The sequence below is a fragment of the Haemaphysalis longicornis genome, unplaced genomic scaffold (assembly GCF_048455015.1).
Source record: "Haemaphysalis longicornis isolate Haplotype H1 unplaced genomic scaffold, Haemaphysalis longicornis Haplotype H1 scaffold_5, whole genome shotgun sequence".
Classification (NCBI taxonomy): Eukaryota; Metazoa; Arthropoda; class Arachnida; order Ixodida; family Ixodidae; genus Haemaphysalis; species Haemaphysalis longicornis.
This window is the reverse complement of record NW_027526385.1, coordinates 187,690,410-187,717,782: the sequence shown is the minus strand read 5'-3', so window position 1 is coordinate 187,717,782 and position 27,373 is coordinate 187,690,410. Positions and strand designations below refer to the sequence as shown.

The following is a 27,373-nucleotide window of genomic DNA, read 5'->3' as shown; positions in this document are numbered from 1 at the left end:
CATGCAATGTCGGCCAGAACACAGCGTAGGGCAAGGCATGTTCACAGTAAAAGTATACAATTTTAAAGTATATATTACAGTGGAGGCTAGAACTCCTTATATGTGGGTATGTGCGCCCACCCAGGCCGATGAAAAAGAGCTTGAAATCAAGAAGAAGAAGAAATTGAAGTAGGAGGAAGACGTAGCAAACCGGAATCGCTACATCTGATTCAAGTTTCCCAGCCTCGCAGCAAGAAAAACTCACAGCTTTTCCGTCCTGAGAGCTTTTTCGTCGGGATAAAAAGGCGCCATGGGCTCGTTGGGTACTTCGGAAGCAATCTTGGGAGATGTGAACCCCTTGTGCCGACTGCCGCTGGTGATCCTGAATCTGCTCGTCTTCTGCCTATCTTTCATCGTCGGCATCGTCTGCGTAAGTGACGAATAGATTGCTTTAGACGACATATTCACAGCTCATGACAAATGAACAAGGCAGTGCAACGACAGCAGCTAGTGATGCTACCCTGTTTGCGTAACATACTGCATTTCAACGATTCTTAGGCGCGCCTCTTTTCCCAAAAGGTAGCATTGAAATTTGCGGGTGTGTTACAATCGGGCTCAAAACCAAAATCGGTTTTGAATTTCCCCCCTTGCAGCTGAGTAAGCAAGTTTATGAAGCACAAGAAATTATTTCGGCCACAGTTGCGTACGTCAAACGACATGTCTTCTGCAAGTTGTGTAGTGTCATGTCTTTTACATTTGCGCGGTATTTTAGGGGTCAGATTATTTTTTCGGATTTTCATAAAAGTAAACTTACGTGCGCGTCAGAATAGGGATGCGTTAGAATTGTGCAGATATGGATGTTGAAATAAATTTGAACTACACAACGCGATTGCTCAAAATACGCAGTCGCACAAAAAAATAAGAGAACCAATGATTATTTAAGAACGACGGACTCATGCCCGACGTTGTCGCTTGAGCCCCTGCGTCACGCAATAGCTGTCAGGGCGCGTGCTCTAGCTGCTGCGAGATTAATCGATTGAAAAGCATTTATTGAGACAGGAAGACCAGAGGTCCGAACGTGGTAAGGGAAGGAAGGAGGGAAATGAAAGCCAATCGCTTCAGTACTTGCCCACATTGATGTCTTGATGAAGTCCAATAGTTGAGGCAGTCGTAGGCCGGAGTCGTAATTGTGTACATTGCTAAATAGCCCCAGCACGACAGTCACCGATGGCGCTCCTATACCAGTCGTGCTAGGCCACTCTTTAGAGAATACGTCGCTATTTGTGCGAGTAAGGACGTGTCCAGTAGAGTGTGGTCTAGTTGAGGGTTGGGGGCGGTGAAGGTACGGTGGCGACTGAAGGCTGGACATGTCCAGAGATACTGTTTTTCGCCCCTCCAATGCGCCATTCCAGCTTTAGCAGTGTCGGTAGATGCGGGAGTGCAGTTGCGTCATCTGTAAATCTAGGCGCTCTCTTTACGCTTACTTCTAACTCCTCTCCAAACTGTGCTTTTCGCGCAAGTGCGTGGGGTTGCACCGGAAGGGTTTTCTGCGTACACAGGACCGCGGCCGCATTTCTGCCCAGCCGTAGAAAGCTTCCCTTCAAGGTGCCCGAAGCCGTAGAATTGGATTCAAAAGCGTCTCAAGTGCGGGGAGAGGTTATTCCTGTTGGATGGAGAAGCTCCTATGCGTGCCTCCTACACGTCTGCTTGGGGAGGGTAACTTTCTTTGAGTCCGAAATTGTTAAACAAAGCGGCAAAGATTTATAATATTTGGTTTTAACACCCACGCTGGCAGCCAGAATCACAATACAGCACACAAAATGTCCTCGGTGTTTTTAACGCCAAGGGCCACACTGTATTTCTGCAATGGGTGACTTAGCATCACGGATACAGCAAACCTGTTTATATGTCAATATGCGCTTCTATTACATGAATCGAAAGGAGGGGAGTACCAATGTGGCATAGCATAAAGCCCGAAAATAGTGTGACAACTCGAGCGTTCCTTATGACGTAGTGTCTGCGAAAACAGTAGCGTCCAAATGCCGAACTTGTTTTCCCAATATTACCGCTATGATTTCTGGCGCAAACCTTCATCTCGAAATCCCCTTTATCTTGAGGGGGTGAATAAATTCCAATCCTAGCTTAAACCGACAAGACCGTGCGTGTCTCCAGAAACTGCCTAGCTTACTGGTTAAACATGAACGCTCCTTTTCGACCAAAATCAGCATTAGGAAACCTCGTCCCTTATCTCTGTCGGAGGCACCCCTTCAGATCCTGCACGAGCATAGGGTAGGGCCTGAAGTCGCAGGGAAACCTGTAACTCACAGCCATCAGCCGAACAATTAGCCTCCTCAACGTACGGAAGTCACTTGGTCACGGAGGTGAAGTGGGCACTTCACCACATAACCGACAAACGGCAGTTAGAACAAGCGCCGACTCTTGGAAAGTGGAATGGTGTATTGAAATGTGCGGCACTAAACAACTCTCGTGCCATGTCATTACTGGGCAGAAATTAAACTGTCCGTATAATGCGTGGGTTGCCGCCGAGTAATACGGAATTAACCTCGAGCTTGCGGCGGCGATAATTATTTCTATTTGTCTCCCTGCCTACGATTTCCCCAAACTCGAAAGGGCCGTTTTTTTTCGCGAGTGGACGCGGTAGCCAGCCGAGGTCTTCGTCCAGACGTACTGTGTCCTCTAGACGCCGTGAGAAATCATAATTGTCCCAGCGTTGTTTTCAGCTGTGCGCGCAGAGTAGACAGCACGGCGGCTTCACTTATACTGTTCTGACGACGACACGGGTTCAAGGCGAAAAACCTCGCGAGCTGCATGACACCGCCCTAGGCGCAATAGCTTTTTTCATCTGCATGGTGTCTTATGTGGGTACAAAACCATTCCCTGCAAACCGACCATGTATAGGCCTCCTGCGCTGGAGTTTTGGCGACATGCAGCGCCCCTAGAGGCCGACGCCTCTGGGTAGTACAAAAGCAGACGACCCCCACCGCCCTCCATGTGTTTTAAATTACAAGCCAGAGTGAAAGTTGGTTATGGTGCTTTGTGGCGTGTTTAAATGATTGCATATTGTATGAAATAGCACTTACAGTAGCTGGAGAGGCTAAACAAAATAATATCCGCTAAAAGAAGCCGATTTGTCGGCTTTCTTTTGAGTGAGTTGTCGCGGAGGTCGCGGCGTGGGACAGTATCGCCAGGTCGGGTGGTTTAACTGTTTGACGACAGTTACAGTTTTTTCTTCTTGCGTGCGGTCGACAAAGGAAAGTTCACGAGTAGCATAAACACGGAACGCTGCTCATCTTACATCGTGAGGTAACTGCTAAAGGTTGCTTCATCGGGAGCATGCAAGCGAACGCAGGAATTGCGCAGCCGACTCAGCTGACACTGCTGGCCTGGCACCGCCATTGAAACGAGTGGAAATTTTGTTTCGTATTTTCGCAAACTAAATTATTCTTGCGTAACGTTTTACGCCGCACGATTTACGAACGGCAGGGTACATGTATACTAGCGAGTAGGTGGGGCAATAGCGCCAATTAAATAAACAAATTAAAGGGACACTGAAGTGAATTTGTCAAGCTCCCGTTTTTGCTTGCACTGCGTAGACTGGCTCAAATTAGCACACTTTTCATCGTTTATCCGGTTCACAAATCGGTAATTATTTTACAAAGCGCGAAAGAAGAAAAACTACCATGCGCGGTTTGCGGCGGCCGCACCAACTAAAGCTGTGACGTTGGGCTGAGCGGGCACCGTGATTGGACGATGCCCAAGGTGAGCAACCAAACAAGTTTCGGTTTCGGTTTCGGTTCTGTAAAACACAACCGGTGGCGTTGTTGGATGGGCATTCCCAATAACTCAGTAATCATCGTACCACGCTTCTGCCATGTTGTCAGCTGTAAAAATGCATAAAGATAAGCCTCCCAGGACGGCTTGGAATCGTAGCATTCACTAGCCGAGGCCTACGCAGTGCATGGACGCCCTCCGCATACCCGCAGACGCCCAAATGTCATGCGCTTTTCCCCCATATTTGGAGCTTGCCTCACTCATGCCTGTACCGTAAAAAGCGTGTTCGCACCAGGCCAAGGGTCTGTTCATTCTGGCCTGTGCCCACTGCCCGCAAGCAGTCGGTGCTTATGGCAACAGCACGCCAACGAGAACTCGCTAGCGCGCCAGTGCCAGCCTGCGCGCGTTCTGTGAACTAGTTCGTGGAGCCATGAACGTTGCGGCCCAAAAAAACGTGAACTCAATGTAGAAAACATCGACAGAAAACGAAAAAGCTAACTTACAAAAAAAAAACAGCAGGTACCCGCGGGGACTCGAACTCGTGACTTGCAAAACACCTGCGGCAACGAACCTAACGCCCCAGACCACTCGGCCAGGGGACTTTTTTTTTGTCTTTATTTCCTTTCTCGGCCACGGGATGGGCTAGCCAAGTTTGGTAATATAAGGTATATATTGTACAACAAGTTTACACTTTTATTTCGTTTTGGCATTTCAAGCAGCTTAGGTGACTATTTGTTGTTTTGTGCTCGTGCAGTAAGCATCCCCCACGTTTCCACAATATCTCACGTCTAGCATTGCATTTCTTAGACGGAAAAGCGTTCGCTGATGCGTAGTCGTGCTGCTGGCCTCTGTGCTTGTTCGCTCAGCGCAAAAAAGTGCTTCCCGCACCCTGTTTTTACGCTGTACGGTAAAAATATCAGTTGATTTTATTTCCTTAGTACTTATATTGACTTCGCTGACTCTTCTCCCGCCTTCAAGAGGCCTTATATTTTCCTACTGGCGTACCAGTCAGGGAAGCGTCGCATGTGCGCTTGTGCAGCGCTTGTGTGAAGCGACCTTGACTTGGAGCTAGATACAGTGTACAAACTAACCAAGTAAAGAAAGGCCGATTCTTCTATTCACAAATGTGTCCTGGGTTCGTTTCAGCTGAGCGAACGAATTGCGACGACCCGTCGGCGGCCGGCGAACGAAACGCTGGGCCGACTGACTCTGTCTGAAGGCCGGGGAGCCGTGCAGTAGCGCAGCCAATTGCGAGCTCGGCTCCTCTCGACGTCACACGAAAACGCAGCAGAAAATGGGCGAGCGTAAAGAGAGGAGGACAGCATTTTCGAATTCATTTTTCTACTATATAAAATCGCGTAAACGCGCCCAGAGTTCTCGTAACATGGCCTGGGGACTCCGGACTACAATTTGCGCAAGTATTCCCGCAATGTTTACATATCACTTCAGTGTCGCTTTAAGCGCTATTAAAGAATGCAAAACACGCACGAAATCACACGCCCGCTGCCTGCAGAGGTGTGTACTTCTATAAAATCACATAACACAACATAACATAACACAGCCGCATACACGGCGCGGGGCCCCGAATATTTACATACGATCATCACTGACTGTGTTGGTTTGATGTTGCAGGGGTCGTCGAATCTGAACGCCGACACGCCAGGTTAGACTTCAAATGGAGTTAGACAGCGAGACAAGAACAGAGAATTGGCGTCCTCCAGTTGAATTGCCCCCCCCCCCTCTTCACACTTCGCCAGATTATTGTCAAATATTATTAGAAATTCGCTCATTTTTTTCTCTTTGCATTCAAAGCCCCCCTTCACGTCCCCCCCCCCCCCCTTCGATTTGCCGTCCAGCCCTCCGCCGTGTCGGCTGCATGGAACTCGGTTGTTGCTGACCCTCATTCTAGGCTATTAAGTGCGAACTGGGAATATATTCTGCAAGAGCGTAATTAAGTAAAGTGAGAGCAAACAAGGAAAGAGAGCGGCCTCTTAGTTCGCCCGACCACTTTGTTTTACGGCCACCAATTTCGGAATCGCAAAACAGATTTCACGCTTTTGACGGTCGCGGCATTTTGTCACTGAGACACGCAACAAAACGGCAAGCTAACGCTGCACCATGTATTCGTAACGGCGACGCAAACGAGCACTGTTTAATGAAAGTGCACGCATAGTGTGCAGGTACGCAAAAGAGCGGCGCGCCGAGGCGAGCCTGCGGTCCGCCGGACTCGCTGGCTTTTTAAAGCGCGATCATCGCCGATTGCGTCACTCTTTTTTGATCGGCTGTTTTGGAGAAGTCTTTGTCACCTAGAGTATTACTTTAAAATAGAAATTTTACTTAAAATTTCACTTCGTACGACCATCGATCGGTGAACCTGCGAGTAGCTGGCGCCGTAACGGTCCCGGCACTTTCGTCGGCGCTGTAAACGTGTTAAGCGCTGCAAAGCTTTTTCCCCTAATGCCAAGTTGATCGCTGAAATAGATCGGACGCGTCGGGGATGCGCTGGTGACCACGTCGCAAAACAATCGGGAGCGTCGAGCGCATTTCGCTTCTGTCAACACGGGATCCTATGGGACCCGCGCAGCTTTGTACTACCCGGAAGTACTGCCCGAAGCCGCTTGCGCAGCGCCCCCTGGGCAGCGCAGGAGGCCTATACCCACGGCCGATCACCCACGCTCCCTTGTTGAATTTCCTGCTTGCTTGCTCAGTACAGAAGGTTGTTGTGCAGTATTATATTGGGCACTTGAGGACTTTTTCTGGAAAAGAGCAATGGCCAGTTCTTTGTCCACCTACCGGAGCGCCCTGTAAGACTCTACGCCAATTCAGAAGATGCTGTTTTTCCTGATTTTATTTAAAAAACAAGTGGGGTTTTAGTCACAGAAATGGCACACTAACTGCTTTCGGCACACTATTTACTATTGTACTGAAGTACACTATTCAGTACTGCTGCAATTTTGGTTACTTACTGCTCAATCCTTGGAAATTTAGAAGCACAAATACACACAGACGGAAGTGGAGAAGCATGACTTAGGGCCGCAATGTAACAACAACTGGAATCGGCAGTTCGTTTAGACAATTATTGTCGACGCAACCATGAGACAGCCGGCAGCGAGTTCCGAGAACCGGCCCTTATTGGCGATGAGATGTTTGAGTGACGCCATCCGGCACTGACGTCGGTTTAGGGACTCACGCCGCTGTCGTCTGCTACACTCCGCTTGTGAGGGGCAGCAGTGCCCTTGCTAGAAATTGCCCGATTTGATGCTTTAATGCATCAAAAAGCGTATTTCTGGTAATCCAGTTATTTTTGCCAGCTTCTGACACATCTGAATAATATCAAGCTGTATCCCGTACAGGTTTACAACACACGAGGAGAGAGAGAGAACAACTTTCTTGAGGGCAACGGTCAGAATATCGTGTGTACCTCGTCCTTTCTGTCTTATTCGCGAGATTCAACGCTCAGAGCTCCTCGATCAGTATTCAAAATGTGTAGGCTTCCTTCCCTAGAGTATTTTTGAGATGCTTTTATGAAGACTCAACAGTCTAATGCTACGTACCATGTAGCGGGCCCCTACACGAGCATCGAACCTCAGGATATAAAGCGACTGTCTTATTATTTTTTTTTTGTAATTGTTGACCTGCATCAGACGAATGTTTTATTTTTTTCTCTGTGCCCAACGCATTATTTCTCTGCACCGTCGCAAACGTCTTAATATTAGGTTTGGGTATGTTTGGGAGGCTCACAAAGATCGTGTGGATATTTTCTTCAGACTGTATGGCATACATACCCTTCTTCACAAATTGGCTTTCGTTATGGCTGCGTACAAGAAGCTGCATAACCGCAGCGTGTGTTGTTAATTCTCATGCAAATACAATGAGAAGGCTTGTGCAACGTTGTCCAGAGTACTCGAAGGCGGCTTTTGTGCGCTGCATTTCTATCGTAACCATCGTTATCATAACGTAATGGCTCTCAACCCGAACATTTATGACATGATTACGGTGTTAATGGCTTGATATACTGGTTAGTGAGCGCAATAAGTAGTATGCGTGAATATGTTACAAAAATCGAAACCGATGAATGTTTCCAAGCAGCTCTTTATTCCTTTCCAACCCTTCCAGGCGTAAAGAACCAATCCTGATCTACTGAGAATAGCGTTCTATGAACTGAAGAAAATTACTTTTACACTCGTGTCGTGGACTGAGGACACGGCCCACTAATCTGCTCGATTTTCCTGTTAAATAAAGTTTTCTCCCCCTCCTAATACTCCTGCTTCTCCTCTTGACTGCATTTTTACTATAACGCATATGTGAATATTGGGAAGATATGGCGTTGGGAAATGCACGGAAATATCCCTCCAGGTCTGTACAACCAGAGTGTTACTGTATCTTTACCGTAGACGTAAGTCGTTTTGCTCAATAAACCTCCATGTTGGTTCGAAACATAGTATAAAACCAACACGCTCCTATACACACAGTGGGTTATTTGGAATTTAATCAACAGTTTTTACAACCCATAGTGCATGTAGGCATACTTTCATGCGATGACAACGTAAAATGATACGATGCAACACTTTCGAGCGTTCGGCAAGGTTTCAAAAACTGTTTTACCTTAAATATGATTACCGGGAATCGTAATGCCTTCTGCGCAAGCCAACAGCCCCGAAGGCCTGGAATTTGTTTTGGTCTTGTATTTTTGCTGCTGTCGGTTGCTAGCAGCTGGCTGTTCTTTTTGTTCGAAAGATTGCTTAATACAAGCGCTGACGCCTATCTCCGAATCCTCGCGCTCCGCACAGGACCGGCTTCTCAAGGAATAGGGCGACGCCGGCAATGTTTCTTCTGTAGCGGTGTCCAAAACTATACTTTAACTTGCGCCTTGAGCTAGTGTATTCGATTTTAAGTCCATTATAATAAAAACATCCGCACACGCAAAATATGGTGCGGACAAGCATCAGACGTCAACCGAGCCGAAAGAAACAGCAGGGAGAGCGAGCCCGAATGAAGCAGACAACAAATGCGAGAGTCCTAAGCCGACGTCACGGAGGCGCGCGAATCAGCTACGCCCCTGGTCGCGCTCAACGCCAAGAGAGACAACTAGCGGCCTTCCAAAATGGGGGCGTGAGTGGTGGCGTCCGACAAATAATCACAAAGTGTGCTTCCTCGAGGATCATCTCCAGCTTTCTCCATCAAATGTCCGGCCACTCAGCTAGAAACTTAAAAGAAATTTCATGAAAGTAATATTTCGCATAAAGCAAGAAACTGACTTGGGCATGGATACTTTGAGAATACTTTGCAGAACTATAAACAGTCTTTGTAAATAATTGCAAAAGGTACTCCCCATAAATTTTAATGCGATAGTTGTCATGGTTCTGGAATATGGTGAGTCAACGTGGATAATCCGAGTCAGCGCACAAAGTATGCTCTTGCCCCATAATACCAGCTGCACGAAATTTCATTGCATTACAATAATTCACTGCAAAGTAATTAGTTTTGAATGAACTGCGATTAGCCGGAAAGCTGCACATGATGAGGTTAGCACGTTAATTACCTCTCACCATTTTATTCTCACCTGCTACGGTATCGGCTTTTTAATGTTACTCACATACTCACCTGACATCATCATAATCACCTGAAAAGGTGCCTTAGTAAAAGGTGCCTTAGCAGCTTGAGAAGCATTTCGTACTACATCTAGAGACCTGTTTCTCACTCGTAGGTGGTGACAATCGTGGAGCAGTACGAGGAGATCTCTTTCCGCAACCGCCCTCTGCTGGTCAGCTTCATCGTGAACCTGCCCATACCCGTGCTCGTCGTCTCCAGCGTTCTCCTTCTCATCAGCTTCGTGGGGTACATGGGGGCGCTGAGGGAGAACCTGTGCTTCCTCGCCTGCTACCAGCGCGGCCTCTCGCTGCTCATGTGCCTCGACCTGTGTGTCCTTGCCGTCTGCGTCCTGATACCGTTCCTCAGCAGAAACGTGAGTGCTCCACCTATAGTCTCACACAGACACAGCGGATGTCAGACCTAGTAATTTATTAAGTACTACAGCATCTGAGCCATTAACACGCAACAGAGGGCTACCGCTTTGGAATGACCTCGATTTTTTGGAAATATTAGGAGCCGCTGCTACTATAGCTTGAATGGAAAGCGCTTAAACTTTGACTGGTAAACAAGGACGAGAAAAACTACAACACAGGACGAAGCGCAAACTAACAACTGATTTATTTACGTGGATGAACATATATATACACACGTGCTTGTGTGAAAAGGAGACACAAAAAACAAAAAGATTTTGTTTTTGTCTTTGTTTTGTCTTTGATTTTGTTTTGTCTTTTTGTTTTTTGTGTCTCCTTTTCACACAAGCACGTGTGTATATATATGTTCATCCACGTAAATAAATCAGTTGTTAGTTTGCGCTTCGTCCTGTGTTGTAGTTTTTCTCGTCCTTGTTTACCAGTCAAAGTTTAAGCGCTTTCCATTCAAGCTATGCATAACCAACTAGCCCCAACAGATGCCCTGTTAACGCTGCTACTATGTATGCACGACGAACGCCAGATTACATGTTCTCAGCGACACGCCGGCGATTACCTAGATGTGAGTATTAGCGACGTAGCTCGAAGCAGACAACTAAACTGTATATGTGACAAGCAACAGTTTTGTGTCGGAAATATAAATATTAAAGCTGTTTCAAAGCTCTCTTCCCCTCCTGGAAGGGAAGAAAACGTTATTCGTGATTGCTGAGAAACTACGTAAATAAGAGCTACCATGCCTAGAAGGTTGTTAGGGATGCAACTAGTACATCTTAGTGCTTACCAGAGAGTGATCAAGCAACCCTGGTGTAGCAGTAGCCCGCACCCTCATGTCACCGTTCTACTTGTCTCTGGGCCCTCAGTACGTACCAGCAATGTAGACCCCCCGACGACCGCAGTGGTGCTAATACGGTCATGCTAATACCTGACATAGCAGGGGGCGCGAAGAACCTGCGGGTCCGCACAGGCTGCCTCTGGTACTTGACCTAGGCAACGTTCTAGGCGCCAACTCTGTCTGCCGAGGAAGGCTCAGACTACTTCTACCCTTACAAAGAATAGTATACAACGAATGCGTAAATCCGGAGATCAAATGGAGGGCGTTACTTGGAGCCTTTCAAAACATTTGGAAACGTAACTTAGTTCGATGCAACGGGTCATGAAACGAAGAAAGATGGGAGTAACGCTTAGGGGCAATCCTCAGGTATGGAAGATTCATGGTGAAGCTTTGAGCACACTTGCCTCGTAACTGCGTCTTCCAATTACGACTTCTTTTATTGTATTAAAGATCACAGAAACGGTGCTTTTGTTGCAGTTTTATGGCAGTCGAAGAACTCTCGTTGTAGAGACACCATCAGTTGAAATTGCCTTGCCCACGTTTTTGAATTTGGGTCTCAACAGATAGCAGTTCGTAGTCTGCCCCATCATTCCCACTTCGGCCAGCGGTATTCTGGCCTTTGTGTATTTGTAAGGTTGAAGGGCATGCGCTGCAGTTGAAGCCCCGAACACCAAATCATCGACGTAGAAGGTTGCTTTCGAGCTTTGTTGCGGAATCCTGATGATTCGGTTTAAGGTGACCTAAGTGGTACTTCAATGTACCCGGTAACAGAAAGGGGCTTACAGAAGTGCCGAACAGAACAGAAGTCGTTCTCATTATTTCGTCTATTTTCGCAATGGTCTCTCCGCTGATAGTTATTCCTCAAACCACGTGAAACAGCGTGTAACTCGATTTTCTTGGCGAATTCCGGCCTACAAAAAGGCCTTCTGAACATCTGCCGTAATTCCGATAATGAAGTCGTGAAGCTTAAACAGGATCTTAAGGAGGTCGGCATTTAAATACGGCCCCTTTTCTAGCTGTTCGTTAAGCGACCAGGTTCCTGAGGCGTGTGATGACCATAGGTCGGCGTACTCACTCGTGAGTACACTCATTTGTACTCATTTGTACTCAAACTCATGAGTGAGTACGATGATGAGTGATCACACACCCAGACAAAAATAGTGAGTACGATGACGAGTGAGTACAGGGGTAAGTTCACTACTCGTGAGTACAGTACTCATGAGTACAGTATTGAGTACTCAAGAGTTTGAGTACTAATGAGTATGAGTACTCATGAGTACACAGTACTCATGAGTACACAGTACTCATGAATACACAGTACTCATGAGTACACAGTACTCATGAGTATACAGTACTCACGAGTACACAGCACTCTTGAGTACAATACTCATGAATACTGTGTACTCATGAGTACTGTGTATTCATGAGTATATGCACTCCTGAGCACAGTAGCGCAAACAAGTTTTATCACGAGCTCGAGTCTGGACGCGCGTGTACGAGTCGCAAACATTTAGCGGTGCCGCTGTGCACCTTAACTGTCAAGCATGGTAAAATTACACAACGAAAACTGCACCTCCCTCCTTTCCCGGTCCCTGTTTGGCGCTGTAAGCGTTTTTCGGCGGTCGCTCGCAAAGGGGTCATGGTGAAGAGGGAAAAAGGAGGGGGTGAGGGCCCGGCGGGAAACGCGGCCGCAGTTGCTCTTCTCCTATGGCACTTGTTGACTGCCGCAGTTATTTTTGTTGACACGGCCTCTGAACGCGTGGCGGCTTCATTGCGCTTGCTCCCTTCCAATTGTTTTAGGGGAGAGGCGGTGGAGGCTGCTAACAACGCACGAACTAGGCATACTGAAGTCTCTCTTTTTCGGTCTTCAGAAGTTTCCATAGACGCATGTCACGCTGTGTAGTCGTTTCGTGAGCCGAACCGCTCATTTCAACACTCGCAGTTAATTTACGTAACTCGCATCACACGGACTGCGTGGTTTGTAACGTTAGCTGTGCGTATTCAAGCGACAGTTTGGCTGATGTACGTGCGCCCATATGGTTTTATTAGGTTCCCATTTTGAAACATTTTGCTCAGGTTCGCTAGTAATATGGTCTCGTGTAGTGCCATTTACAAGTGAGCATATAGCCCCACCGTGCACTACGGCGTGCAGGCGCGGCGGTGGAATTTGCCCCAGCAATGGAAATAAAATATCCGAGTACAATTAAGCACGTTTGTGAGTTGTGAATCGGCCATCATAATATCCAGTTCAACGCTTGCGGCGCCTTGTTTAGCCTTGCATATTTTGTCGAAGAGCTATGTCATCTTGCCGCTGGAGGAGCGTTTTGCTTTCGATTGGCTTTACTTTCGAGTGGAAACCCGATTCGCCGCTTCTCGTTTATGCCACCGTGTAATGAGGGCGCTGACGATGATGGTGAATTTCGGTGGTTGTTATTCCCCTACCTTCACTACTGTTTACTGGCGGGGCGACCACCCCTCGCTAGCAACTATACCGCGGAGTTTAAGCTCGCACTGTGAGTGGCCTCGTGAAGGAATTGTTTTGAATTGATGAACGCCAACGCCAGACGCCAGGATTCTCGCTTAAGCTCCTATCTTGGAACGTCTCGTAAAACATGTGGATTGTACATAACGACGTCACCGCACTTTTTGATCGATCGCTGTCAGCTTCATCCGCGTTGCTCGAGATAAGAGCTGCAGATTTCCACTGTGCAACCAACCCACCAACACGGCAATACAGTGACGTCAGTGCAAGCTATCACGCCTCCGAAAAACGCGTCCACAAACTTTGTTCTCGAGTACACAAAGCACGGCAGACCAGTTCTACGCTGCTGTAACGGCTGCCAAGTACCGGCAGCAACTGGGTGCACTGCGGCCCTCGACTGCGACCGATACCCTCCGCCCCCCCCCCCCCGAACACACACACACACACTGTTGGGACTGGGCCATTCTAGCTCAGTCACCACTGTTCGATTCACTTCACTTTATTTCCTTAAAGACACCACAGGGGGTGTTACATAAGGGGCGCGTTGTACAACATAGATACAAAAGCCACAGGTTAACAATACAGATGCATAGATGTTGCGACGTTGCCCTGCTCAGTCCGCCATCGACGCTGCGCAGAGGAGAGCGATGAAGTTGTCGAGCAGACGGTGATTTTAAGCTGCATTCATATACAATATATACAAAGGTAGCAATCTTGAGCGTTACATGGCTCGTACAAAGGCACTTCTCAACTGAGTGCCTCCGATGAAATGCCGCCGCACAGCCGCTGCTTCAGGGCTGGTTTTATACCCCCGGGGTTCCGCCGCAGCCGCGTGCAGTTCGAATCTTTCCAATCAGGACTATCACTGGCCGCAGTTTGGATCCGGCGAATGCAGGCGAAGGGATTGCGTCAGCCGAGCCACGAATGGGAAAGGGGAGGCGACTCAGCGGCGCCGTCTCCAGAGTCTACTCGTCGCTGCGTGTCTTTTGTGGACCGGTCGTCCCAAGCATGATTTGGTGCGGTCGTCTCGATGGGAAAAGGAGAGTAGACTCGGCGGCGCCGTTTGCCGCCAGTTGCGGCACGTCTGCCGCGGGCTGGCTGACCGAGGCACGAATCGGGCCCACCGTCGGCGCGTCGCCAGGTGCAGCAAATTTGTGTCGGGCGCTCTGGTTAACCGCACACACACGCATAGAAAAATTAGTAAGATCAGACCCGTGTGGGTTTTGGCCTAGCTGTTAACGGAAATAGACACAACGACGCGTAGTGCCCGTCCTGTCCCTTTTTCGCGGCGGGACCTCCCTCTTTGGCTTTTCGCGCGCTAGCCGGTTTTCGTCTTTCTGTTTATCTCTTACTTTGCGGGCTGGCGGCGGTTGCGAGGGGTACGGTTGCGCAATGTTCGCAGAATTCGGAACAGCGGCGGCAGCGTCTCTTTCCAGATGGTTTTAAAGACGATAGTCTTTCTTTGGCCACTTGAGCGCGACAATGTTGGCCTGTCAGTCTGTCTGTCTGTGTCCGTCATAAAGATAATTCATTATGGCAACTTAATATCACGCCCCGCTGTACACATGGGAGCTACTGGGGTAGCCGTTAAGTAGCTTCACGTACATAATGCGCCCTCTCTACAACTGGCCAACTGCCCCGCGATTCAGCCACGATTCAGCCCGCGATTCAAAACGCGAGTGCGTACGTCCCGTTTCGCTCTCTCCCGTGTACGTGCCTTCGCGCAGTGGGAAGCCCTACGACAATGCACCGTGTAAGACGTTTTCTTCTCGGGCTCCTCTGTCCTGATGTGTATGTAATGTCAGTATTTCTAATTAGTTAAACATTTTATTTTTTCTGTTTAGCCTTTCATTCGAGCCACGACCTAGCTAAGATGTTGCAGTCGACAGGATCATGATTTAAGGCCACGGGAGGACGAACGGACGAACAACCTGGACGGACAGCACCACGACTACGAGAGTGCAGCACGCAGACATAGGGCACCGATGCACTCCACGCCAGCGGTGGTCGACACAGTGCTGACTTCAACGGAACGCTACGTCCTATGCTCTACGAAGAAACAGCAGTTCGTGAGCGCACTACGATTGCGAGGGCTACCCTGTTCTGGCCGTAAGGACGACATCATATTGCGTCTTCTAGAGGACAACGAAGAACGTCGCCATCTCTCCAAACGAACGAATGTGCCAACGCTACTTCAGGCTGCCTCCGACAACAAACGGCAGATGACCCTGCAAGCGGCGGTGTTTGAGAGCAGAAGGCTGCGTGGTGAACGAGAAAGTTTTCTGAGACAACTGGCGAGAGTCGGCCGCACGTTTTCCCCGGTACCTGGACTGAACGAGATCCGAGCACAGGCAGAATGCACGACGGAACGCACATGAACGAGACGACGCATGCAAAATTGTGATTGCGTGCTCACCGGACCTTTCCCAGGTAATCGCCACGATTACGGAGACGCATCGAAGGTCAGTGCATTTCTGGCGAGATCACGAACACACGTTGCTCTGCTACATCGCCCACGAGCTACATCGCCCACGCGCAGGTCATTCCAGCAACGAGCAACGAGATGCGCAACGTACGCAGCGCGCACGAGCCAGAAGGCACCACGTTCCTGGCACCTGCTCTTCCGCTACAGACGTACACGAACGGAACGCTGAGAGCACGGAACGCAACGGAGCCGGTACGTACATTTTCCGCACGTGCTGTCCCGGCGCGGGTTCACGCAACCAACGACATCGCATCCGGATTGGTGGATATGGCCACGACAAGCGAGCAAGACGCACGGTGCCCGAGATGCACCATACGTGGCGAATGACCGCACCCCAATTATAGGGGAGTTTCATAGATAAAACGAGACGCACAGCGCACGAAACGCCCCAGAAGTGACGAACGACATCCCACTTGAACCAGTGGAGCTGACCACAGAGAACGAAATGCACAACGCACGGAACGCCACGAAGCCGCAGCACACACGGAGGAAACTGCTGTTCGCGACATCCTCCGCTCCCACTGCAGGTGCTATCCGGACTTGGCCAGCGAATGTTACAACCGCAGAAATCACCTGGCCACAAGCAACAAAAGACCCAGCGCACGCGGTTCTACCCTACCGGAAAGTACGAGCTCTCCAACACCTGCTGCTCCCGCCCGAGTCCAGCGGACGAACGACATGACACTCGTGCAAGTAGGTCCGTCAACGAGCAAAGACACGGCCAGCGCACGCGGCATGTCCGAGCCAGAATTAACAAGATCACCGGCACCCGCGCTGCGATCGAGACTCACACGACAAACACCATTTCGTACAAGAGGACGCAACCGCGAGCAAGCGGACTCGCGATAAACGGATCCTACTTGTATGGAAAAGATAGCGATTATAGCATCCTCGAAACAACGGGCAAAAGACGAGGTCTTGAGCGACGACACGGACACGGCAAGAACGGCAACGAATGAACCCGATCCAGACGAAGCATCGAATTCCCTGACGATGAAGTCACGCTTGCGACGCCGAGGAATGTGGGACCGAACGGACGGCACGAACTACGCCCGCTTCCCCACCACAACGGTTTCACTTCCGAAACAACCACGGCGACTGCGAGCACGGAGCTGCAACGACTTTGACCGATCAGCCATGCCACCCTACGAAGACACCCCGCTACCGCACACTAAACGAAAAGCCAAACGGCTCCCGCACCATACGCAACGCACGCGTCAATTCAAGCAACGTCCTCAACGCGCCGAACTATGCCCTCCCTACACAGCGCAGCTCGCCACCAGACAAACCAGACGACTACGCCCCCACATGCATCAAGCACGCGACGAGCTACACGAACAAAAGCGCCGACGGGAGCGGCGCAACCAACGCAACGCCGTAAACACTGTCAAGTTCAGGTCTGACGAAGTGAATCCCACGGCACACACACAATAAAATCAAGCAGATTTGAAATTCACCGAAACTCAACGAGAAGAACACCCTCTTAACGAAGTTTCTAGTATCTGGAACAACAAAAAACAAACGCCAGCATCGAGCATCTGTGAACAAGCGGACACTGATCTGGATACGAACGGACGTCAATCTAGGCGAACGCTTCATTGTGCCTGGGGCAGGCGCATTTCGGATTCAGAGCACGATTAGGACACGTATCAGCGCGCCCGGAAACGAAAACGGACGACAAAAGCTGCCACCCGAAGACACGCATAAAACGCAGTTTACGGCCACGGCCGCACCGACAAGCCCCGAGCTCCCCTGAGCCCGACCCGGCCTGAGAACAAGAAGAGACGCCAGGCGCAACGCGAGTGCTTACGTTCCGTTTCGCTTTCTCACATGTACAGTGTATTTGCCTTCGGACAGTAAGTCGCCCAACGACAGTGCACCGCGTCAGACGTTTTCTTCCTCTGTCCTGATTTATACGTAACCTGTGTTTTTCTAATCAATTAAACAATTTATTTTTTCTACTTAGTCTTTCATTCGAGCTACGACCTAGCTAACAGTGCAGATAAGTTGATTATTCGTGAGTAATACAAATTGAGTACTCATGAGTACTGATTGAGTACTCATGAGTGCAGAATGAGTAGTACTCTTGAGTGCAGAATGAGTAGTACTCGTGAGTGCAGAATGAGTAGTACTCGCGAGTGCAGAATGAGTAGTATTCATGAGTAGTACTCATGAGCAGTAGTACTCATTGAGTACTCATGAGTACAGAGTGAGTACTCATGAGTACATATTCAGTACTCATGAGTACAGATTGAGTACGAATACTCGTGAGGACAAATGAGTTTGAGTACAAGAGAGTACGATTACAAATGAGTATTTGATGAGTGAGTACGAGTGATTTTGTGAACAGACGAACTTTTTGAGTCTGAGTTTGATTGAGTACAGCGTAAATAAAAAAAAATCTGATTGAGTTTGAGTGAGTTCTTTCTGTTTTGCCGACCTATGGTGATGACGCGTCAAAAACTACGCCAAGCCTTGCCGTCGTGGACGCTTCTCGGATTGCCTGTCGGTGTATCTTATAGACATGTTCTTCCTTTGTTCGTTCAAGACTTTGTTCCTTTGTCTCGAGGTTCAAAACACGGTTTACAGCGGGGATATAGCCATTTTTTGATTAATTGAACTTGTGTTTTGTATCCATGGCCTCCCTGTATTTGGGGATGGCCTAGGGCGAAATCAGCATAAGGTCGTAAATTTTGGTAATTGGACAACGGCAATCAAAAAGATTATGTTGTTTCTTACGGCTATACTCTCTCACCCAAACATCACAATGACACAGATCTATTGGAGATTGTTCAAAAATGGCGAAGGCAGTACTTTTGAATCGCAATTATCTGCTTCTCGCGAACAGCCGTGTACGGGCGCACAGCACGCTGTGCTGTGCCAGAGTGCCCAGCCCAAATTCGCTGCATCTGGCCATTTGGCGACGCACGACGACTGGGCGGATTCCAAACCGACCGCGGCAGGCGTGCCCTAAGTTGAATGCGCGGCACAGTCACCTCTCCTTTACCCTTCGCAATGGCTAGGCGTAATCATGCCTCGGACGAACGGCCCGCGGCAGACACGCAGCAACACGCCTGGACACGGCGCCACTGAGTCGCCTTCTCTTACACCGTCGTGACAGCTCTACTGACGCAACCGCTTCGCCTCCATTCGTTTGATTTGAAACTTCGGCCAGCGAGAGTCCTGATTGGAGCGATTCAAAACCGCTGACCGCTACAACAGACTCCCGGGGGGGTATAAAACCCGTCCGGAGGCACTGCTAGCGCGGCACTTTTCGGAGGCACCGAGTAGAGCCGTGCTGTAGGCTGTGTGCGAGCCATGTAACGCCTTTGTTACCCTGTACATACGGTATATGAACGTTGCTTCAACTCTTCGTCGGGTCGAGAACTTCATCGCTCTGCTCTGAGCCGCGTCGATAGCGGACGGAGCAAGGCAACGTCGGAACAAAGGTGACTGCGCCTGGGATGGCACAGTCCCAACAGTGGGCACTAACGGGATTTTAATGCGCAGCACTTTGGCGCCTTGTACACTGGTTTCGCGGTGGCGGTGGCTGCGACGAAGCCGATGTCCGCGTAATAAAGTGAGCGAACGAGACACCGAAGGCCGATAGAAAAAGGATGATCGTCATAGGAAAGTGTAAGGTAGAGGGTAGCACGCGCTGCCATGGCGTCACCTCTCTCACTTCCCCTCACACTCTCGCCATTCATCACCTCTGGACAGCGTTCTCCCCCTACCACTTTTGCCAGACGCTTGTCTTCCGTTCGTGTCATATGCGAACCATGTGGCATTTTCGCGGGAGGTTCAAACACAATTTTTAACAACATGCTCGGCGGCGGCGACGCACTCCGAGATAACGGCAGAGTAGCGCACGCCCTCGTGCGTTCGCTGATTCCGCGATCACTTCCTCAGGCTGAGCAGCTATGTGCCGTGACCGAGGACACTGCAGCTGACGTTGTGCACAGATTTCATATTAGAGAGTATAGTAGTCGTCAGCTGCTATTTCATGACGAAAGCTTAAGCGCCGCAGTTAAGAAAAACCGTCGTTGGTGTCGTTGCTTGCCGGTGCTTCAAATAGTAAAAAAGGAACTCATTTTATTCCGTTTGGGGTTTGAACGCGGGTCTCCAGAGAGCCTAAGTTACCACCATGCCGCCTCCTCCTTACGTGGCCAGCAGCAGAACAAAAGTTGGCCTCGTGAATATACCTGGCAGGTGAGCGTGACAGCACGTGAGAAGAAAAAAGCGCACCCCAGCCTCGCAGATGGGGGAAAGATGTGGTCCACCAGACTGCCTGTCGGAGTAATTCGCGCCGAAAGAATAGAAAACGATTGCGAAGAAAACACGCAGGCGCGATATATCAGTAAAGAAAGCTTCGATAAGTCACGTACTGGTGGCGCTGGATAAGTATCGCCACGCTTTCGCCTTCGAAGCCAGACAGACAAGTGGCCACAGGAATTTTTCCGTTTTAAAGATAAAACTTTAACACCTTCCACATGATATACTGTCCCTGTGGGATCATTGCGACGGTATATTTGTATGCAAGAAGTTATATTTAGATTTAAAATAAACATAGAATTAGGTGGATGCTCTGTGAATTGTTAGGGACGCAGGTAGCATCTTGTTGGTGGACGTGAGCGGCGGTTCAGTGTCAAAGGCGCCGAAGGGCTTTCTGGACGTTTTTGAACATTTACCTTCACAATTTTTTATACCTGGCGTTTATTTGAACTTACAACCCGACCCGCGGATGGGTTCGTGAACATGTTTGATGATTGCCTTATTCGAACCGGAACTGAACATAAAACAAAGGGAGGCCCCCGAACAAGAATCCGCACCTGAACAGAAAAGTGCGCTTCGTCCTCTCTTGTAGGCGCTCGGGAGAGTCGGACATTATTAGTATGCTTAGGCATTCCATAACGCCTTCAATCTGCAGAAAATTGCTTACTTGGTAACACTAAGACATTTAGTCGTAATAATATTGAAAAGCCCGGTTATTTGTCGAACAGAAACAAAAAAAATCTAGATATACAGAAAACAAGACCAAAATTAAGATAAAGAAATCAGGAAGGTTTGCCAAAACCAGTGTCCCTACGCGAGTGCAAAAAAGCAAGCAGACGGACAAAATCAAACAAAACTGCCACAGAGCAACACACGCCAGCCCCTTGTACATGCCAAAAAATGAGCAATTGCCAAACTTAAGACATTTTTTCGTTCCTATAGAGCAAATGTGGTGATTCGTAAATAAAATAACGATACATAGAAAACAATCTAACCAGACAAGGAAAGAAGGGCCCAATATCACCCAGTACAGAGCGACGCATAAAAAGACAATGGCAAAATTGCGGCACCGAATGGCAATTGCAGCTGTTTGAAAGAAAAGCTCATGATGACATAAAAAAGTCACAACACTCTATTAAAACAAAGGCGCTACCGTGGTAAACTACGAAAACTAACTCGCAAGATGCCACCAGAGCAACGTAATGTTTGCGGAAAGGTGAAGCGGCGTATAAGTGCATGACGCAAAGTAGATAATTTTAATTTCTGCAATGTTTTTTATGGGCGCCGCGTGTAACCCCATTGCTGCCAGTCGAATTCTCTCAGCTGGCCTTCAGTGTCTGTGGAGTATACATGGTGAGTGCAGAAGCTCCATTCCCAAACGCTGCCTCAAGGATGAAGTGACGCTAGCGCGTCTGACATCTTAGGTCCTACGCATAGAGGGCCTGTATAACCTTTACGTAAAAGAGTAAATGGAAACCGGCGGTCATTCCTGAAGCGTATTGGACAAAACTCAAGCGAATTTTCTTGCGTTTTGTTTTCGTACATCGCAGAGCGTCCAAAATTTATTCACCATCGATCTGATCACAAGCTACAGAGACAACCCAGACTACGCACGACTCGTCGATTACACCCAGGTAAGACGTACGTGGGACAGTGAACCGCGTTCGCGAAGCGTTATTTGGGGCCATTTTTTATACGAAGGTCTCGTTAGCGCTTTAGAAGTATTACCAGTTTCAAGATGGGCACGTGGTTGAAATGTCTATTCGCAGTGATTATTTTACCCAATCAGCTTCCAGTGGCAGGGTTTGGACATTCAAGATTGCTGGCATAGTGAATTTCAGTGGGCCAGGTTGATCTATGTCGCTGTTATGATCGTATTAGGGGCCTCATCCTGGAGTAACATGCGTGCAGAAAGGGAACTTGGCTGATCCTTTGGTAAATATTTGACAAAATAAGCAAGTCTTGTTCGCCAAATACATTCGGTCAATTAATTGAAGGCATCACTCTTTCAATCGGTACATTAACCAATATTGATTCCGCAATGTTTCAAGCCATAATAACTTCACCTGGCAATGAATTGCTCCTGTGATTGTCGATTCCTGAAACATAGCGCGATAACATCGATTACACAGGCGGATTATCAAGCACTTCAGATAATGGCTGCCCAAATAGATATTTTCTATAAAGCCATTAGGAAATCAATGCCCAATTTTTAATATAACAGGAATATAAGCAAGCACTTATGATAACAGCATCCCAAATAGTTTCTGCAAATCCATCAGTAAATAACCTGTTACTTTCGATTGAACGGGAGTATTAGCGTAGGCTTCACGCAAAGACTCCGCAAATAGATAGTTTCTACATATCCGTCAAGAAATCAACGAATAAATTTCAATTTAATAGTGATGTCAAGTCAGAACTTCAGAAATTTCCACCACCCCTGCTGTTTTGTTCCTCAAAGCTTGTTCTCTCTGTGCCCGTGTTCATTTGTATTGAATATCCTAATATCTAATAATAAATGAAACCTACAGAACACTGACAATAGCATTTGCACTGGAACTAGGTGCATACTGTAAGGCTTTAAATGTGTGCGTATAAGCCAGTAGCAAAGCAACGCCCCCCTCGGTGAACAGTGATAACCGTTGTCCTTTGTTGACTTATAAGAGTCCGTAAACATCAGCTCAAATGTCAGTTGACCTAAAAGATTTAATGTAAAGACATAATTAAAGACCCCTGCGCAGTATACAACATAACGCTGCATGGTAAAACATTATGCCGTAACCTTCTGGTAGATTTAGCTGTCTACTTCTTTGCTGCTTATTGGTTGCAGTGAACTGGTTTCAGAGCACAGGCAAAGGTAGCATTCGCAGGGCCTGGTAACGAGTTAGTTATAACATGAAATGTGTAAAATCGTTTAAAGTTGGAAACTCTTGTCATTTCGTTGAAATTCCTACTATTCCAAGGCAAGGCAAATGTTAGATCTACAATTCCGCGTAAAAGAACAGGATTGTACCAAAGTGCTTTGAAATTCCCCGTCTTCCGCTGCAATACTGCTTATTCGCTGACTTAAATAAATGTGCCGAGGAGAAACTGCAGATGCTTTCTCGCGTCGTGCTCTCGGTGCAGACGTCGTTCTTGTGCTGCGGCGTGACGGACGCGCGGTACCTGGACTGGAACCACAACATCTACTTCAACTGCTCCCAATGGAGCCCCAGCAAGGAGCGCTGCTCGGTGCCGGCCTCCTGCTGCCGACCGCCCCAGGACGAGAGGCTCGAGACACGGCTGCAGAGGCGCTTCTGCGGCGCCGACGTGCTCAACATGACAGAGCAGGAGGCCTGGCAGAAGGTGAGGCAGTGGCATGCGGGGCGTCCCTTCCCACGTGCTGCTCGGTCCACGTGGTCAACAAAATATGTCTGCAGAGAGCTTGCACAGTCCTCCACACACTTACCTGGAGCAGCAGAGTCGACTTTATGGTGGCCTATTTAAGAAATTCTGAAGAAAGACTCTTCAGACGAGTGTGTAAGATCTTCTCACCTGTTAACATCCCTATGGAACTGACTAGTTAATGATTCACGGATTTAAAAATATCGTGAGCCCTATGAAAAGCTTTAGAAGTGTATATAAATGTTCTAGGGCGCGGCGGCCGCTCTTCTGGTGAAAGCGATAAGCAAAAGCGCCCGTGTGTACGAGATTTTGGCGCACATTAAAGACCCCCAGGTGGTCAAAATTAATTTGAAGCCCTCCCCTACGGCGCGTCTCATCGCCTGCGCTGCATTGGCGCGTTACACCCAACAAACAATCAATCAAATGTTTATAACGGCATAGTTTGGTTATTTTTAACGGACGGACAGCCTATTTTTGTTCTCTAGCTCATATGAAAGCTAGCGTTTGATATATAGCCCGGTAACCACAAGCAATTTCTAAACAAATTGGCGGAAACAATTTTAATTTGGCAGCAAACTTCCTGAAATCGGAAGGGGGGCGGTTCGTAGTGTCGAAACTTGACACTACAATATGTGTCCCTGTCACGTGACCTGCAAACCTAGCAGCTACTTTAACTGCTGAAACGTTTATTTACGTATTGAAAACCTTTTAACAGAAGTATCTGTACAGGGTTAAGTGGTATATGTATTTCTAAACACTATTTTGAAAATTTTAAAGACACGCAGCCTACCGTCGTTGGATTGCTCTCAGTGTGGCTAACTGAACCTCCATGCCCAGAATCAACGGCAGCGTTCAGTAAACAGACCCAGTAAAGGAGCTTTGACGATTCTGCCTGAGTCAGGGGCATTTGTTCTGCCAAAATAGGTGATTTCAGTTTCCAAATACGCCCACAGCAGCTTAAAAAAAACGTCGCGCCCGGGGAGAATCAAACTTCCCACATCCGCAACGTGAAGCCAGATTCTACCTATCGTCTATCCCAAGAGATGGCGCATTCGTGCAAAATAGACCGTTACATTAAAAAAAAAAACATAAAGGAACAGGAAAGACGGCGATTCAAACTTTTTTAGCTGGGGACAAGTTTTTAAATATCGTTTTTTATTTCGCATACAGACAAATGTATGTTGCCGAGCTACTCTATGTCATTGTTACCAGTATTATTTTTGGGAGGGACACATACGGCTCGTAGATCTAAAAATTTCGATTTAAAAAGTTATAGGGCGTCATCAGCAAAACCGCTTCTCGTCAAGGTGCTTTAAGTGATGCCCTTTCATTTGGGATAGAGAACATATACTCTACAAAAATCGGTTGTCTGTCCCTTTAAAGGTATGTCACTTTTGTACTGAAATAAAAAATAACTCTTGCTTACTAGACAGCTGGCACCATCTAGTGAAAACTATATAAACCAACATGCGTTTTTTGCTTTTTTTTCTGAGTAAATACGATGCTATAAGCAAACTAGGCTGTCCGGAACATTCCTATGATTTTGTAAAACTTTTTGTCGATAGACGATGCTTTTTAACCCAATGGTTCATGAATTAGCAAGTCCCAGCGAGCCGGCGAGAGGGGCGATCGTGGAAGAAGAACAGAGAGGTCGTGTGGAAATGTGACCGAGACGTATGCCGGTCGGGCGCCCAGACCTGCGGCACGTCTCAGCAGTTGCCCACAACTGAAGAGAAAGAGACGATAATGATGACGGTGCTCTCGGGTGTCTGAAACGTACCCGCACAGCGTGTCTGGTCTATCGTGGTTTTCTTCCTATTTACTTCATGAAACCATACAGCTAGCGCCATCTAGCGCAGACTGGATACACTAAAATGCGTTTATTGTTTTATTCCTGAGTAAAGAAGATGGTATAAGAAGCAATCCAGGCTGTCAGGAACATTTCTATGAAATTGTAAAGTTTTTGTAGCGGAACACGATGCTTTTTATGCCTGTGGTTCATCAATGAGTGACTCCCACAGGAATGTGATCAGGTGAGTTCCGCTTGAGAGCGATGTCGCAGTTTCGGATAAACTGCCGTAGGGCCAGGCAGGAGAAGACGGTAAGTCGATAAAGCATTGCTCCACGTAATACAGTGTATGACTGTTAGCAGAATCGACACGCAGCCGGAAAATAAAGGAGCCCCACGCGTGGTGCATTACTCAAGAGGCAAACAGGAAAACTATGACCGCAGGGAGGAAGACAGGCCCAAGCATTCAGCACGCCCTGCACGGCTGTGCGAATTCAGGGCAACAATTTGTCTGTGGGAAAACGCCACTCTGCTCGGTGTCTCAGGTCAACTCAACTCTATTGCCCAGGCGATTGTGATGCCTATGGGGACTTGTGCACAGAGTTGGTCCTCATGGGCCTACATATGTGATAGTCATTATTTCCGGTTATAGCAGACGATTTATAACCCAACGCATTGAAGAGAAATTGCAGCGACAGGTAATGGCCAGGTACGCGCCTTCCAACAGCTTCTAGAAGGGTTGTTAATGCTGTCCGCGTTGCATTTCTTTTTATCCGGTGTGGTTATTGAGCTAGTCAATTAATTGGCGTCCAAAATGGGAGCGATGGATAGGGAAAACGAGGCCTGGCCCCGACTCAGGGAAATCCAGAGTCATTGACGCAGCCGCGGCAGTGCAGCAGCCGATTCTATATACAGCGAAACTCTGTCCAGTATCAGCCTCCAAGGCCTTTTGTTGTTATCAAAAAGTGTTTTTTGGTGAGCCGTCATTCCAAAGGAGGTTCATTATTGAATAGATTTATTCTGGTGTAGCCGTCCTCATGTCGGACTGTTAAAACTACTCTACCGCAGTTAATATAGGGGGCACTTAAATGAGCCATGAAGAGAAAATACAACTTCGTTAAATTTGAAAGAACTAGGATTCAGTACCTCACTCAGTTCCATTAGAACCACAAAGGATGTTTTTTAACGGTAAAAAAGCAAGAAGTATTTAAAAACTTTCAAATTTTAAGCCATAGTGACATGTTATGAGCAAGAATGACGCCATACGGGCCAACAATAAAATATAATTTTCAGTGCGTTAACTGCACGTTAGCATTCAAGTGATTCGGTCAAATGGAACTAGAGGCCCCATTACAGACGTCCAGTCATGTGTCGTCGCGACAGGTCAGTTAGGCTGCCGCCAATCGCACAAACAAGGTTCCATGACGTCATAGAAAAGTTGTGGGAAATTGGCTAGGGGGTCGCGACTGCTTCACACGTTTTCTTTAATATATCCGTTATTTGTTCGAAGATTGCGATGACAATGGTATCATTGTTATCGGGGCTAAGCACTCTTTTTAATAAACCCAACTTGTATTTTTTCTTTATGGCTCCTTTAACAACGGCGTCAAAGCTTAAATACGCGAATCGTCATTATCATGATCCACCTGTCAATGGCCGCTACGACGAGGAGGCCACTTCCGTACCCTTCCCACCTCTTCTGCATTCTTTGCCTACGGATTCGGTCAACTCTGTCCCTAAGGAAACTTTCTGCCTCCCACTACCTCTCACCTCTACATTTGAGAGAGCGGGTACCTGAAAAAGCAATTACGGTGCAGCGTCTTCTTTTGTTCTCTCTTGTACCCTCACCTCTTCTGCGGCAGATCTACACGCGGAACTGCGTGGACGCCAGCGTGGCGTACATCCGCGCCAACGTCTTCCTCATAGTGGGCGTCGTCCTGGTGGTGTACGCCGTGCTGTATCTGCTCCAGTGCATGGCCTCGAACGTGGGAGAACAGATCAACGACCTGATGCTCGCGTACGGCGCGTACTACGAGCAGAGGGAAAAGGCCGGGCGCAGCCGGAGTCCCAGCCTCTCGTTTACCTCTGAAAACAGGAGACGGTAAGCATCTTGGGGCCCCTAATTAAAAACGCACTACGGTTGCAGTTTGCACCAAAGTTAAGCTTAAGACGAAGTCGCAATATGGGGATGCAAAATTACCAAGTCACTCACCCTGTCACCGCGAGGGGGCTGAGTCCGAGCACGGGAATTAATTGTCAGAAAATTCACAACGATCACAAAAGGGAATAGTTTGTTGAGATTCTTAACAAACCTTTTAATGGTTTTATGATTTGATGC

At 48.0% G+C, this 27,373-nt stretch overlaps 1 protein-coding gene across 1 annotated transcript; it reads left to right on the top strand.

Moving 5' to 3' along the window:
- Positions 1-289: 289 nt before the first annotated feature.
- LOC144140051 (tetraspanin-33-like) lies at positions 290-27,140 on the top strand. The gene is made up of 5 exons (XM_077672256.1): positions 290-409; positions 9,479-9,736; positions 21,413-21,496; positions 22,989-23,207; positions 26,898-27,140. Exons 1-5 carry the CDS (start codon positions 290-292, stop codon positions 27,138-27,140), a joined length of 924 nt encoding a protein of 307 aa, XP_077528382.1.
- Positions 27,141-27,373: the final 233 nt, after the last annotated feature.

Bases quoted from the DNA above. Each gene is read 5' to 3' on its own strand.
- LOC144140051 (XM_077672256.1), top strand. From the start codon at position 290: ATGGGCTCGTTGGGTACTTCGGAAGCAATCTTGGGAGATGTGAACCCC. The intron at 9,737-21,412 runs GTGAGTGCTCCA...CGTACATCGCAG, and splicing joins TACCGTTCCTCAGCAGAAAC to AGCGTCCAAAATTTATTCAC. The intron at 21,497-22,988 runs GTAAGACGTACG...CTCTCGGTGCAG, and splicing joins GACTCGTCGATTACACCCAG to ACGTCGTTCTTGTGCTGCGG.